Consider the following 12,588-nt stretch of genomic DNA (forward strand, 5'->3'; position numbering starts at 1 on the left):
AACCAATCGGCGCCTGGCTTTGTTTGCCGCCGCCGCCGGCAAGAACAAAACGCGAAGGGCCACCTCTCAAAACCGGGAACAAAAAACAACTCACACGCCAAGTAACCAAACTATTCTCTCACGATTAAAGTGTGGGTGGCCCTGAAAAGGGCCGATTGCTGATGTTGTGGTCGCGAAACCGAGACGAGCTCAACCGCCGAATCCGTAGAGTGTGCGTCCCTGGCGTTTCAACGCGTACACCACGTCGAGCGCGGTGACGGTCTTCCTTTTGGCGTGCTCGGTGTAAGTGACGGCGTCCCGAATGACGTTCTCAAGGAAGACCTTGAGCACGCCGCGAGTCTCCTCGTAGATAAGTCCCGAGATACGCTTCACACCGCCACGACGTGCGAGACGCCTGATCGCCGGCTTGGTAATGCCTTGGATGTTGTCTCGAAGTACTTTGCGATGACGCTTTGCGCCTCCCTTTCCCAGTCCTTTTCCTCCTTTGCCTCGTCCTGACATGATGATGAGTAACGCGCTATTTGCTCGATTGAAACAAGTGACACGAATTGGAAATCGCCCGGCCCACCGCGACTAAGTAGCCAGTTTTCGTACCTCCGCGAAACAAAACAGAAAAATTCGTCCGTTTGGGGCGCCAAAGAGCATACTTAAAGGTAGTCAGTCAGTCGGTCGGCCTGCCGGCCCGCCCTCCCTCCCTCCGTCTGGCCGGGCACCCCGGCCTTCGTTTTGAGCTGGTGGCTCGCTTCTCTCTTTTGCACAAAGTTGAGTGGCCCTGAAAAGAGCCGTTTGTTATGATGCGGACCCCCCGCCGACTTCGGTGCTCACTTTTTCGCTGCCGGCTTCTTGGCACTGGGCTTCTTTGCCGGTTTTTTGGCGGCCGGCTTTTTGGCCTTCACTGCGCTCTTTTTGGCAGGCGATTTCTTTCCAGCCGCTGCCTTTTTGCTCGCAGGTTTCTTTGCGGCTGACTTTTTCGGCGACGCGGTCTTTTTGGCGGCAGTCTTCTTGCTGCTGGAAGCAGGCTTCTTGGCCGCGGCCTTTTTGCCAGCCGACTTCTTGGTGCCGGTCTCCTTCTTCGTCGCTGCTGCGGCCGGCTTCTTGGCAACCGCTTGCTTTGGCTTCTTTGCCTTGGTCTTCTTCTTTGGCGCTTCGGCCGAGGCCTTGCTGGCAAGCTTGAAGGAGCCAGAAGCGCCCACGCCCTTGGTGCGGGTAAGCACGTCTTGCGTCACCATTCGCTTCAAAGCCAACTTGATGTGACTTTCGGGCGTGTTGCTCACCTTGTAGTTGGCCTTGACGTATTTGACGATGGCTTGGCGAGACGAGCCGTTGCGTTCCTTCAGCTGCGCGATGGCAGCCTTAATCATCACCGCGTAGGTGGGGTGTGCCGCGGGCGCGGCGGGCTTCCTGCTGCTTTGCTTCTTCGAGTCCGTCATGATTCTTGATGATCTCTTGGGTAAGTAAGTAACTCGACGTGAGTGCGTGCGTAGGTGCTTCCAAAGTGAAGAAATAGCTTTTGGCAGCCGCGAGACAACGCCGTCCTTTTTTAGAGCGTTTACGGACCAACGCGAAACGATGTTTGCCACCGTCGTTGTATCGGTCGGTAGACTTGCTGGTATTGTGCTAGCAATCAAGAAGTACGGTCGTCGTACGTTTGGTACACGCGCGCATTCGCAACGATTGCTGTACAGGGGCCTAGTGCGATGCCTCACCCAATTACCCACGCGAACTCAGGTCATCGCGACCACCGCTAACGCCACGGGTGGCGGAGAGGTGGGGCGCCAAGGGCTGCGAAAGGCCCAGTCGCCGTGGCTTGCACTGGCGTGGCGGCCGTCGCGCTTTAGGAACGAAGTACAACTGTTCCGTGGCGCGGCGGGTGGCCTGCATCGCCGCTTTGCAACGAACTTAGGCTTGGGGAGTATGAGCAAATCGAGAAATGGCCTGCGTCGCGTGACCGCTTAGTACAGGAAAAAACTGCAGAAAATCAAAGCCGGACTGGTGGCGAGGACATGTCGCGACCCAAAATTAATAGCTTAGAAAGTCTGTGGAAATGTGGAAAAAGTTGTAAGAGAGAACTTGTTTGCAGAATGCAAGACGAAAATTTTTTATGACCCTCACTCAAAATGCAGGTGTGCTGTAAGCTTACAACTCGACCACCCGTGGCTTCAAAATTTGTGGACTTCGATTTTATGACAAAGCGTCGATTTTCCGTTAAGGCGATAAATATAAACAATTGCAAAACAAGTAGTAAATGAAACTTTTATCGCAACGTACCGAAATTGTTGGAAAGCAGTAACAAGCAGTAAAGTTACATGTAAAGTTACAAGGCAGCAGTTTACCAATCAAGGCCTCCAGCTGCGCAGATAATTGGTTTGGGTTCGTTTTCGCCTCTCAACCAAATTACACTCAAAATCGAGGGATTGAGTGAAACAACAAACTTGTCGCTCGAATTTACTTGACAGAACAAACTTTTCAAAAAAATTGAATAAAATAAGTTAAGTTGTAAATGGCTACGCGTGGTAGCGGGGCGCGACGATTGCGTTTCCCGCAGATAAAGTGGCGGCGGCGCCGGTCTGCGCAATATTATTATTGAATTGAAAGGTTCCAAATGATTCTCCCTCGCAACAAGCGGGTGGCTCTGAAAAGAGCCGTTCTGTTGTTGAGTCGGGCGATCGATCGATCGCTTGCTCACTTGGAGCTGGTGTACTTGGTGACGGCCTTGGTACCTTCGGACACTGCGTGCTTGGCCAACTCGCCGGGCAAGAGCAGGCGGACCGCGGTTTGGATCTCGCGACTGCTCACCGTTGAACGCTTGTTGTACAGGGCCAAGCGCGACGCCTCACCAGCGATGCGCTCAAACACGTCGCTCACAAACGAGTTCATGATGTTCATGGCGCGGCTCGAGATTCCGGTGTCGGGATGTACCTGCTTGAGCACCTTGTACACGTAGATGCTGAAGCTTTCCTTTCGCTTACGCCTGCGCTTCTTGTGCTTGTCGGCGGGCGTCTGCTTCTTCACTGCCTTCTTTGTGCCTTTGCTGGCTGCCATTTTCGCGGTTAAATTTTTTTTTCAAACAACACGAATGTGTGAAGCTCCCCGTGTCGGACCGTATTTATATTTGCCACATGCAAATGAGCATTCGAAGCGTGCAGCCAATGGAATAAGCCGAATGGAGGATCGTTGTTGCGATTGGCCGCCGGGCATGCAAATAAGCCATTGTTGAAATTTGAACAAACCAGACTACATAGCCAATCAAAAATGTTTCACTAACTTCCTCGATTTCGATTGGTTGTCGACCGATCGGCTTCGACAAAATCGAGTAGCTATAAAACCACGACCGAAGCGTGCGCGAGCATTCGATCGAATTCGTTTTTTACTTCAGTTACGTTTACTACCGAAGCAAATAAACAGCAAGCATGTCAGGCAGAGGCAAAGGAGGAGGCAAGTCCAAGGCAAAGCCAAAGAGCAGGTCGTCCCGTGCTGGACTGCAATTTCCCGTAGGCCGTGTTCACCGACTTTTGCGACAAGGTCACTACTCAGAGCGTGTTGGTGCCGGTGCGCCAGTGTACTTGGCCGCCGTCCTCGAGTACCTCAGCGCTGAGGTGCTAGAGTTGGCCGGCAACGCGGCCCGTGACAACAAGAAGACTCGTATCATCCCGCGTCACCTGCAGTTGGCCATCCGCAACGACGAGGAACTCAACAAGTTGCTCGGCTCGGTTACCATTGCACAGGGCGGCGTGCTGCCAAACATCCAAGCCGTACTTTTGCCCAAAAAGACCTCGAAGAAGGCGTAAGGGCAAGGGAGCTCGCGCAACCATTAACGGCTCTTTTCAGAGCCACCCAATTTTTAGGAATAAGAGAAAACTTGTGCCTTGCTGCCGTTTCGCTACTCATCAAATATACCCAAATAAATATATCCCTTGCAACACAACGCTGCGGCTGCGGCGGCGGCGGCCACCACCATGACATTTTTTAACCCAAAATTTCCCTCCACCAATCACCACCCGCTGTTTCGTCACGCACTCTGAATATCGTGACGCAGGTCTACGCAAAAACGAACTAACTACTAGAACTAGACACCCACATTCATTCAGATTTATCCAAATTTCTCTTTAGCCAATAATTAGGTGGCTCTGAAAAGAGCCGTTTCGTTTAGTTGGCGCCCGCCCGCCCCCCTGCTGTGCTTAGGCACGTTCACCGCGAATTCGCCGTGCCAGCTGGATGTCCTTGGGCATGATCGTCACCCGTTTCGCGTGGATCGCACACAAGTTGGTGTCCTCGAAGAGCCCGACCAGGTAGGCTTCGCTGGCCTCCTGCAGGGCCATCACGGCGCTGCTCTGGAAGCGGAGATCGGTCTTGAAGTCCTGCGCGATCTCGCGCACCAGCCTCTGGAAGGGCAGCTTGCGGATGAGAAGCTCGGTCGACTTCTGGTAACGCCTGATCTCACGCAAAGCCACGGTTCCCGGTCGGTAACGATGGGGCTTCTTCACACCCCCGGTTGCTGGTGCACTTTTGCGAGCGGCCTTGGTGGCCAGCTGCTTGCGCGGTGCCTTGCCACCGGTAGATTTGCGAGCGGTTTGCTTGGTTCTTGCCATCTTTTTTGAACGGTCTCGTCGGTACTTCTTCAGTAAACGAATGATGCCCACCGGCCGTTCGGACGGCTTTATATACTTTCGCGCCGCTTTCCTATTGGCCCGCGCTAAATTCACCCTTCAACCAATCGGCGCCTGGCTTTGTTTGCCGCCGCCGCCGGCAAGAACAAAACGCGAAGGGCCACCTCTCAAAACCGGGAACAAAAAACAACTCACACGCCAAGTAACCAAACTATTCTCTCACGATTAAAGTGTGGGTGGCCCTGAAAAGGGCCGATTGCTGATGTTGTGGTCGCGAAACCGAGACGAGCTCAACCGCCGAATCCGTAGAGTGTGCGTCCCTGGCGTTTCAACGCGTACACCACGTCGAGCGCGGTGACGGTCTTCCTTTTGGCGTGCTCGGTGTAAGTGACGGCGTCCCGAATGACGTTCTCAAGGAAGACCTTGAGCACGCCGCGAGTCTCCTCGTAGATAAGTCCCGAGATACGCTTCACACCGCCACGACGTGCGAGACGCCTGATCGCCGGCTTGGTAATGCCTTGGATGTTGTCTCGAAGTACTTTGCGATGACGCTTTGCGCCTCCCTTTCCCAGTCCTTTTCCTCCTTTGCCTCGTCCTGACATGATGATGAGTAACGCGCTATTTGCTCGATTGAAACAAGTGACACGAATTGGAAATCGCCCGGCCCACCGCGACTAAGTAGCCAGTTTTCGTACCTCCGCGAAACAAAACAGAAAAATTCGTCCGTTTGGGGCGCCAAAGAGCATACTTAAAGGTAGTCAGTCAGTCGGTCGGCCTGCCGGCCCGCCCTCCCTCCCTCCGTCTGGCCGGGCACCCCGGCCTTCGTTTTGAGCTGGTGGCTCGCTTCTCTCTTTTGCACAAAGTTGAGTGGCCCTGAAAAGAGCCGTTTGTTATGATGCGGACCCCCCGCCGACTTCGGTGCTCACTTTTTCGCTGCCGGCTTCTTGGCACTGGGCTTCTTTGCCGGTTTTTTGGCGGCCGGCTTTTTGGCCTTCACTGCGCTCTTTTTGGCAGGCGATTTCTTTCCAGCCGCTGCCTTTTTGCTCGCAGGTTTCTTTGCGGCTGACTTTTTCGGCGACGCGGTCTTTTTGGCGGCAGTCTTCTTGCTGCTGGAAGCAGGCTTCTTGGCCGCGGCCTTTTTGCCAGCCGACTTCTTGGTGCCGGTCTCCTTCTTCGTCGCTGCTGCGGCCGGCTTCTTGGCAACCGCTTGCTTTGGCTTCTTTGCCTTGGTCTTCTTCTTTGGCGCTTCGGCCGAGGCCTTGCTGGCAAGCTTGAAGGAGCCAGAAGCGCCCACGCCCTTGGTGCGGGTAAGCACGTCTTGCGTCACCATTCGCTTCAAAGCCAACTTGATGTGACTTTCGGGCGTGTTGCTCACCTTGTAGTTGGCCTTGACGTATTTGACGATGGCTTGGCGAGACGAGCCGTTGCGTTCCTTCAGCTGCGCGATGGCAGCCTTAATCATCACCGCGTAGGTGGGGTGTGCCGCGGGCGCGGCGGGCTTCCTGCTGCTTTGCTTCTTCGAGTCCGTCATGATTCTTGATGATCTCTTGGGTAAGTAAGTAACTCGACGTGAGTGCGTGCGTAGGTGCTTCCAAAGTGAAGAAATAGCTTTTGGCAGCCGCGAGACAACGCCGTCCTTTTTTAGAGCGTTTACGGACCAACGCGAAACGATGTTTGCCACCGTCGTTGTATCGGTCGGTAGACTTGCTGGTATTGTGCTAGCAATCAAGAAGTACGGTCGTCGTACGTTTGGTACACGCGCGCATTCGCAACGATTGCTGTACAGGGGCCTAGTGCGATGCCTCACCCAATTACCCACGCGAACTCAGGTCATCGCGACCACCGCTAACGCCACGGGTGGCGGAGAGGTGGGGCGCCAAGGGCTGCGAAAGGCCCAGTCGCCGTGGCTTGCACTGGCGTGGCGGCCGTCGCGCTTTAGGAACGAAGTACAACTGTTCCGTGGCGCGGCGGGTGGCCTGCATCGCCGCTTTGCAACGAACTTAGGCTTGGGGAGTATGAGCAAATCGAGAAATGGCCTGCGTCGCGTGACCGCTTAGTACAGGAAAAAACTGCAGAAAATCAAAGCCGGACTGGTGGCGAGGACATGTCGCGACCCAAAATTAATAGCTTAGAAAGTCTGTGGAAATGTGGAAAAAGTTGTAAGAGAGAACTTGTTTGCAGAATGCAAGACGAAAATTTTTTATGACCCTCACTCAAAATGCAGGTGTGCTGTAAGCTTACAACTCGACCACCCGTGGCTTCAAAATTTGTGGACTTCGATTTTATGACAAAGCGTCGATTTTCCGTTAAGGCGATAAATATAAACAATTGCAAAACAAGTAGTAAATGAAACTTTTATCGCAACGTACCGAAATTGTTGGAAAGCAGTAACAAGCAGTAAAGTTACATGTAAAGTTACAAGGCAGCAGTTTACCAATCAAGGCCTCCAGCTGCGCAGATAATTGGTTTGGGTTCGTTTTCGCCTCTCAACCAAATTACACTCAAAATCGAGGGATTGAGTGAAACAACAAACTTGTCGCTCGAATTTACTTGACAGAACAAACTTTTCAAAAAAATTGAATAAAATAAGTTAAGTTGTAAATGGCTACGCGTGGTAGCGGGGCGCGACGATTGCGTTTCCCGCAGATAAAGTGGCGGCGGCGCCGGTCTGCGCAATATTATTATTGAATTGAAAGGTTCCAAATGATTCTCCCTCGCAACAAGCGGGTGGCTCTGAAAAGAGCCGTTCTGTTGTTGAGTCGGGCGATCGATCGATCGCTTGCTCACTTGGAGCTGGTGTACTTGGTGACGGCCTTGGTACCTTCGGACACTGCGTGCTTGGCCAACTCGCCGGGCAAGAGCAGGCGGACCGCGGTTTGGATCTCGCGACTGCTCACCGTTGAACGCTTGTTGTACAGGGCCAAGCGCGACGCCTCACCAGCGATGCGCTCAAACACGTCGCTCACAAACGAGTTCATGATGTTCATGGCGCGGCTCGAGATTCCGGTGTCGGGATGTACCTGCTTGAGCACCTTGTACACGTAGATGCTGAAGCTTTCCTTTCGCTTACGCCTGCGCTTCTTGTGCTTGTCGGCGGGCGTCTGCTTCTTCACTGCCTTCTTTGTGCCTTTGCTGGCTGCCATTTTCGCGGTTAAATTTTTTTTTCAAACAACACGAATGTGTGAAGCTCCCCGTGTCGGACCGTATTTATATTTGCCACATGCAAATGAGCATTCGAAGCGTGCAGCCAATGGAATAAGCCGAATGGAGGATCGTTGTTGCGATTGGCCGCCGGGCATGCAAATAAGCCATTGTTGAAATTTGAACAAACCAGACTACATAGCCAATCAAAAATGTTTCACTAACTTCCTCGATTTCGATTGGTTGTCGACCGATCGGCTTCGACAAAATCGAGTAGCTATAAAACCACGACCGAAGCGTGCGCGAGCATTCGATCGAATTCGTTTTTTACTTCAGTTACGTTTACTACCGAAGCAAATAAACAGCAAGCATGTCAGGCAGAGGCAAAGGAGGAGGCAAGTCCAAGGCAAAGCCAAAGAGCAGGTCGTCCCGTGCTGGACTGCAATTTCCCGTAGGCCGTGTTCACCGACTTTTGCGACAAGGTCACTACTCAGAGCGTGTTGGTGCCGGTGCGCCAGTGTACTTGGCCGCCGTCCTCGAGTACCTCAGCGCTGAGGTGCTAGAGTTGGCCGGCAACGCGGCCCGTGACAACAAGAAGACTCGTATCATCCCGCGTCACCTGCAGTTGGCCATCCGCAACGACGAGGAACTCAACAAGTTGCTCGGCTCGGTTACCATTGCACAGGGCGGCGTGCTGCCAAACATCCAAGCCGTACTTTTGCCCAAAAAGACCTCGAAGAAGGCGTAAGGGCAAGGGAGCTCGCGCAACCATTAACGGCTCTTTTCAGAGCCACCCAATTTTTATGAATAAGAGAAAACTTGTGCCTTGCTGCCGTTTCGCTACTCATCAAATATACCCAAATAAATATATCCCTTGCAACACAACGCTGCGGCTGCGGCGGCGGCGGCCACCACCATGACATTTTTTAACCCAAAATTTCCCTCCACCAATCACCACCCGCTGTTTCGTCACGCACTCTGAATATCGTGACGCAGGTCTACGCAAAAACGAACTAACTACTAGAACTAGACACCCACATTCATTCAGATTTATCCAAATTTCTCTTTAGCCAATAATTAGGTGGCTCTGAAAAGAGCCGTTTCGTTTAGTTGGCGCCCGCCCGCCCCCCTGCTGTGCTTAGGCACGTTCACCGCGAATTCGCCGTGCCAGCTGGATGTCCTTGGGCATGATCGTCACCCGTTTCGCGTGGATCGCACACAAGTTGGTGTCCTCGAAGAGCCCGACCAGGTAGGCTTCGCTGGCCTCCTGCAGGGCCATCACGGCGCTGCTCTGGAAGCGGAGATCGGTCTTGAAGTCCTGCGCGATCTCGCGCACCAGCCTCTGGAAGGGCAGCTTGCGGATGAGAAGCTCGGTCGACTTCTGGTAACGCCTGATCTCACGCAAAGCCACGGTTCCCGGTCGGTAACGATGGGGCTTCTTCACACCCCCGGTTGCTGGTGCACTTTTGCGAGCGGCCTTGGTGGCCAGCTGCTTGCGCGGTGCCTTGCCACCGGTAGATTTGCGAGCGGTTTGCTTGGTTCTTGCCATCTTTTTTGAACGGTCTCGTCGGTACTTCTTCAGTAAACGAATGATGCCCACCGGCCGTTCGGACGGCTTTATATACTTTCGCGCCGCTTTCCTATTGGCCCGCGCTAAATTCACCCTTCAACCAATCGGCGCCTGGCTTTGTTTGCCGCCGCCGCCGGCAAGAACAAAACGCGAAGGGCCACCTCTCAAAACCGGGAACAAAAAACAACTCACACGCCAAGTAACCAAACTATTCTCTCACGATTAAAGTGTGGGTGGCCCTGAAAAGGGCCGATTGCTGATGTTGTGGTCGCGAAACCGAGACGAGCTCAACCGCCGAATCCGTAGAGTGTGCGTCCCTGGCGTTTCAACGCGTACACCACGTCGAGCGCGGTGACGGTCTTCCTTTTGGCGTGCTCGGTGTAAGTGACGGCGTCCCGAATGACGTTCTCAAGGAAGACCTTGAGCACGCCGCGAGTCTCCTCGTAGATAAGTCCCGAGATACGCTTCACACCGCCACGACGTGCGAGACGCCTGATCGCCGGCTTGGTAATGCCTTGGATGTTGTCTCGAAGTACTTTGCGATGACGCTTTGCGCCTCCCTTTCCCAGTCCTTTTCCTCCTTTGCCTCGTCCTGACATGATGATGAGTAACGCGCTATTTGCTCGATTGAAACAAGTGACACGAATTGGAAATCGCCCGGCCCACCGCGACTAAGTAGCCAGTTTTCGTACCTCCGCGAAACAAAACAGAAAAATTCGTCCGTTTGGGGCGCCAAAGAGCATACTTAAAGGTAGTCAGTCAGTCGGTCGGCCTGCCGGCCCGCCCTCCCTCCCTCCGTCTGGCCGGGCACCCCGGCCTTCGTTTTGAGCTGGTGGCTCGCTTCTCTCTTTTGCACAAAGTTGAGTGGCCCTGAAAAGAGCCGTTTGTTATGATGCGGACCCCCCGCCGACTTCGGTGCTCACTTTTTCGCTGCCGGCTTCTTGGCACTGGGCTTCTTTGCCGGTTTTTTGGCGGCCGGCTTTTTGGCCTTCACTGCGCTCTTTTTGGCAGGCGATTTCTTTCCAGCCGCTGCCTTTTTGCTCGCAGGTTTCTTTGCGGCTGACTTTTTCGGCGACGCGGTCTTTTTGGCGGCAGTCTTCTTGCTGCTGGAAGCAGGCTTCTTGGCCGCGGCCTTTTTGCCAGCCGACTTCTTGGTGCCGGTCTCCTTCTTCGTCGCTGCTGCGGCCGGCTTCTTGGCAACCGCTTGCTTTGGCTTCTTTGCCTTGGTCTTCTTCTTTGGCGCTTCGGCCGAGGCCTTGCTGGCAAGCTTGAAGGAGCCAGAAGCGCCCACGCCCTTGGTGCGGGTAAGCACGTCTTGCGTCACCATTCGCTTCAAAGCCAACTTGATGTGACTTTCGGGCGTGTTGCTCACCTTGTAGTTGGCCTTGACGTATTTGACGATGGCTTGGCGAGACGAGCCGTTGCGTTCCTTCAGCTGCGCGATGGCAGCCTTAATCATCACCGCGTAGGTGGGGTGTGCCGCGGGCGCGGCGGGCTTCCTGCTGCTTTGCTTCTTCGAGTCCGTCATGATTCTTGATGATCTCTTGGGTAAGTAAGTAACTCGACGTGAGTGCGTGCGTAGGTGCTTCCAAAGTGAAGAAATAGCTTTTGGCAGCCGCGAGACAACGCCGTCCTTTTTTAGAGCGTTTACGGACCAACGCGAAACGATGTTTGCCACCGTCGTTGTATCGGTCGGTAGACTTGCTGGTATTGTGCTAGCAATCAAGAAGTACGGTCGTCGTACGTTTGGTACACGCGCGCATTCGCAACGATTGCTGTACAGGGGCCTAGTGCGATGCCTCACCCAATTACCCACGCGAACTCAGGTCATCGCGACCACCGCTAACGCCACGGGTGGCGGAGAGGTGGGGCGCCAAGGGCTGCGAAAGGCCCAGTCGCCGTGGCTTGCACTGGCGTGGCGGCCGTCGCGCTTTAGGAACGAAGTACAACTGTTCCGTGGCGCGGCGGGTGGCCTGCATCGCCGCTTTGCAACGAACTTAGGCTTGGGGAGTATGAGCAAATCGAGAAATGGCCTGCGTCGCGTGACCGCTTAGTACAGGAAAAAACTGCAGAAAATCAAAGCCGGACTGGTGGCGAGGACATGTCGCGACCCAAAATTAATAGCTTAGAAAGTCTGTGGAAATGTGGAAAAAGTTGTAAGAGAGAACTTGTTTGCAGAATGCAAGACGAAAATTTTTTATGACCCTCACTCAAAATGCAGGTGTGCTGTAAGCTTACAACTCGACCACCCGTGGCTTCAAAATTTGTGGACTTCGATTTTATGACAAAGCGTCGATTTTCCGTTAAGGCGATAAATATAAACAATTGCAAAACAAGTAGTAAATGAAACTTTTATCGCAACGTACCGAAATTGTTGGAAAGCAGTAACAAGCAGTAAAGTTACATGTAAAGTTACAAGGCAGCAGTTTACCAATCAAGGCCTCCAGCTGCGCAGATAATTGGTTTGGGTTCGTTTTCGCCTCTCAACCAAATTACACTCAAAATCGAGGGATTGAGTGAAACAACAAACTTGTCGCTCGAATTTACTTGACAGAACAAACTTTTCAAAAAAATTGAATAAAATAAGTTAAGTTGTAAATGGCTACGCGTGGTAGCGGGGCGCGACGATTGCGTTTCCCGCAGATAAAGTGGCGGCGGCGCCGGTCTGCGCAATATTATTATTGAATTGAAAGGTTCCAAATGATTCTCCCTCGCAACAAGCGGGTGGCTCTGAAAAGAGCCGTTCTGTTGTTGAGTCGGGCGATCGATCGATCGCTTGCTCACTTGGAGCTGGTGTACTTGGTGACGGCCTTGGTACCTTCGGACACTGCGTGCTTGGCCAACTCGCCGGGCAAGAGCAGGCGGACCGCGGTTTGGATCTCGCGACTGCTCACCGTTGAACGCTTGTTGTACAGGGCCAAGCGCGACGCCTCACCAGCGATGCGCTCAAACACGTCGCTCACAAACGAGTTCATGATGTTCATGGCGCGGCTCGAGATTCCGGTGTCGGGATGTACCTGCTTGAGCACCTTGTACACGTAGATGCTGAAGCTTTCCTTTCGCTTACGCCTGCGCTTCTTGTGCTTGTCGGCGGGCGTCTGCTTCTTCACTGCCTTCTTTGTGCCTTTGCTGGCTGCCATTTTCGCGGTTAAATTTTTTTTTCAAACAACACGAATGTGTGAAGCTCCCCGTGTCGGACCGTATTTATATTTGCCACATGCAAATGAGCATTCGAAGCGTGCAGCCAATGGAATAAGCCGAATGGAGGAT

The 12,588-nt window shown here is 53.4% G+C and overlaps 13 protein-coding genes across 13 annotated transcripts; 2 read left to right on the forward strand and 11 right to left on the reverse strand.

Annotated features, from left to right (window-relative positions):
* Positions 1-189: 189 nt before the first annotated feature.
* LOC145916779 (histone H4) lies at positions 190-501 on the reverse strand. Its single transcript, XM_083002857.1, has one exon. It carries the CDS (start codon positions 499-501, stop codon positions 190-192), a length of 312 nt encoding a protein of 103 aa, XP_082858983.1.
* Positions 502-821: 320 nt separating this feature from the next.
* LOC145916780 (histone H1-like) lies at positions 822-1,430 on the reverse strand. Its single transcript, XM_083002858.1, has one exon. The coding sequence runs from the start codon at positions 1,428-1,430 to the stop codon at positions 822-824; it is 609 nt and encodes a 202-aa protein (XP_082858984.1).
* A 1,252-nt stretch (positions 1,431-2,682) lies between these two features.
* On the reverse strand, positions 2,683-3,051 carry LOC145916746 (histone H2B.2-like). Its single transcript, XM_083002824.1, has one exon. It carries the CDS (start codon positions 3,040-3,042, stop codon positions 2,683-2,685), a length of 360 nt encoding a protein of 119 aa, XP_082858950.1. The 5' UTR covers positions 3,043-3,051.
* Positions 3,052-3,410: 359 nt separating this feature from the next.
* Positions 3,411-3,788, forward strand: LOC145916813 (histone H2AX). Its single transcript, XM_083002889.1, has one exon. It carries the CDS (start codon positions 3,411-3,413, stop codon positions 3,786-3,788), a length of 378 nt encoding a protein of 125 aa, XP_082859015.1.
* Positions 3,789-4,178: 390 nt separating this feature from the next.
* LOC145916749 (histone H3) lies at positions 4,179-4,589 on the reverse strand. Its single transcript, XM_083002827.1, has one exon. The coding sequence runs from the start codon at positions 4,587-4,589 to the stop codon at positions 4,179-4,181; it is 411 nt and encodes a 136-aa protein (XP_082858953.1).
* A 308-nt stretch (positions 4,590-4,897) lies between these two features.
* Positions 4,898-5,209, reverse strand: LOC145916781 (histone H4). The gene has a single exon (XM_083002859.1). The coding sequence runs from the start codon at positions 5,207-5,209 to the stop codon at positions 4,898-4,900; it is 312 nt and encodes a 103-aa protein (XP_082858985.1).
* Positions 5,210-5,529: 320 nt separating this feature from the next.
* On the reverse strand, positions 5,530-6,138 carry LOC145916783 (histone H1-like). The gene has a single exon (XM_083002860.1). It carries the CDS (start codon positions 6,136-6,138, stop codon positions 5,530-5,532), a length of 609 nt encoding a protein of 202 aa, XP_082858986.1.
* A 1,252-nt stretch (positions 6,139-7,390) lies between these two features.
* LOC145916810 (histone H2B.2-like) lies at positions 7,391-7,759 on the reverse strand. The gene has a single exon (XM_083002885.1). It carries the CDS (start codon positions 7,748-7,750, stop codon positions 7,391-7,393), a length of 360 nt encoding a protein of 119 aa, XP_082859011.1. The 5' UTR covers positions 7,751-7,759.
* Positions 7,760-8,118: 359 nt separating this feature from the next.
* Positions 8,119-8,496, forward strand: LOC145916824 (histone H2AX). The gene has a single exon (XM_083002900.1). It carries the CDS (start codon positions 8,119-8,121, stop codon positions 8,494-8,496), a length of 378 nt encoding a protein of 125 aa, XP_082859026.1.
* A 390-nt stretch (positions 8,497-8,886) lies between these two features.
* On the reverse strand, positions 8,887-9,297 carry LOC145916759 (histone H3). Its single transcript, XM_083002837.1, has one exon. The coding sequence runs from the start codon at positions 9,295-9,297 to the stop codon at positions 8,887-8,889; it is 411 nt and encodes a 136-aa protein (XP_082858963.1).
* A 308-nt stretch (positions 9,298-9,605) lies between these two features.
* LOC145916777 (histone H4) lies at positions 9,606-9,917 on the reverse strand. The gene has a single exon (XM_083002854.1). The coding sequence runs from the start codon at positions 9,915-9,917 to the stop codon at positions 9,606-9,608; it is 312 nt and encodes a 103-aa protein (XP_082858980.1).
* Positions 9,918-10,237: 320 nt separating this feature from the next.
* LOC145916799 (histone H1-like) lies at positions 10,238-10,846 on the reverse strand. The gene has a single exon (XM_083002875.1). It carries the CDS (start codon positions 10,844-10,846, stop codon positions 10,238-10,240), a length of 609 nt encoding a protein of 202 aa, XP_082859001.1.
* Positions 10,847-12,098: 1,252 nt separating this feature from the next.
* Positions 12,099-12,467, reverse strand: LOC145916747 (histone H2B.2-like). Its single transcript, XM_083002825.1, has one exon. The coding sequence runs from the start codon at positions 12,456-12,458 to the stop codon at positions 12,099-12,101; it is 360 nt and encodes a 119-aa protein (XP_082858951.1). The 5' UTR covers positions 12,459-12,467.
* Between the last annotated feature and the right edge of the window lie 121 nt (positions 12,468-12,588).

The sequence above is a fragment of the Ascidia mentula genome (assembly GCF_947561715.1).
Source record: "Ascidia mentula chromosome 3 unlocalized genomic scaffold, kaAscMent1.1 SUPER_3_unloc_1, whole genome shotgun sequence".
NCBI classification, from domain to species: domain Eukaryota; kingdom Metazoa; phylum Chordata; class Ascidiacea; order Phlebobranchia; family Ascidiidae; genus Ascidia; species Ascidia mentula.

Excerpts from the sequence above, each read along its gene's own strand:
- LOC145916779 (XM_083002857.1), bottom strand. The coding sequence starts at position 501 with ATGTCAGGACGAGGCAAAGGAGGAAAAGGACTGGGAAAGGGAGGCGCA.
- LOC145916777 (XM_083002854.1), bottom strand. The coding sequence starts at position 9,917 with ATGTCAGGACGAGGCAAAGGAGGAAAAGGACTGGGAAAGGGAGGCGCA.
- LOC145916746 (XM_083002824.1), bottom strand. The coding sequence starts at position 3,042 with ATGGCAGCCAGCAAAGGCACAAAGAAGGCAGTGAAGAAGCAGACGCCC.
- LOC145916783 (XM_083002860.1), bottom strand. The coding sequence starts at position 6,138 with ATGACGGACTCGAAGAAGCAAAGCAGCAGGAAGCCCGCCGCGCCCGCG.
- LOC145916749 (XM_083002827.1), bottom strand. The coding sequence starts at position 4,589 with ATGGCAAGAACCAAGCAAACCGCTCGCAAATCTACCGGTGGCAAGGCA.
- LOC145916810 (XM_083002885.1), bottom strand. The coding sequence starts at position 7,750 with ATGGCAGCCAGCAAAGGCACAAAGAAGGCAGTGAAGAAGCAGACGCCC.
- LOC145916780 (XM_083002858.1), bottom strand. The coding sequence starts at position 1,430 with ATGACGGACTCGAAGAAGCAAAGCAGCAGGAAGCCCGCCGCGCCCGCG.
- LOC145916799 (XM_083002875.1), bottom strand. The coding sequence starts at position 10,846 with ATGACGGACTCGAAGAAGCAAAGCAGCAGGAAGCCCGCCGCGCCCGCG.
- LOC145916747 (XM_083002825.1), bottom strand. The coding sequence starts at position 12,458 with ATGGCAGCCAGCAAAGGCACAAAGAAGGCAGTGAAGAAGCAGACGCCC.
- LOC145916781 (XM_083002859.1), bottom strand. The coding sequence starts at position 5,209 with ATGTCAGGACGAGGCAAAGGAGGAAAAGGACTGGGAAAGGGAGGCGCA.
- LOC145916824 (XM_083002900.1), top strand. The coding sequence starts at position 8,119 with ATGTCAGGCAGAGGCAAAGGAGGAGGCAAGTCCAAGGCAAAGCCAAAG.
- LOC145916759 (XM_083002837.1), bottom strand. The coding sequence starts at position 9,297 with ATGGCAAGAACCAAGCAAACCGCTCGCAAATCTACCGGTGGCAAGGCA.
- LOC145916813 (XM_083002889.1), top strand. The coding sequence starts at position 3,411 with ATGTCAGGCAGAGGCAAAGGAGGAGGCAAGTCCAAGGCAAAGCCAAAG.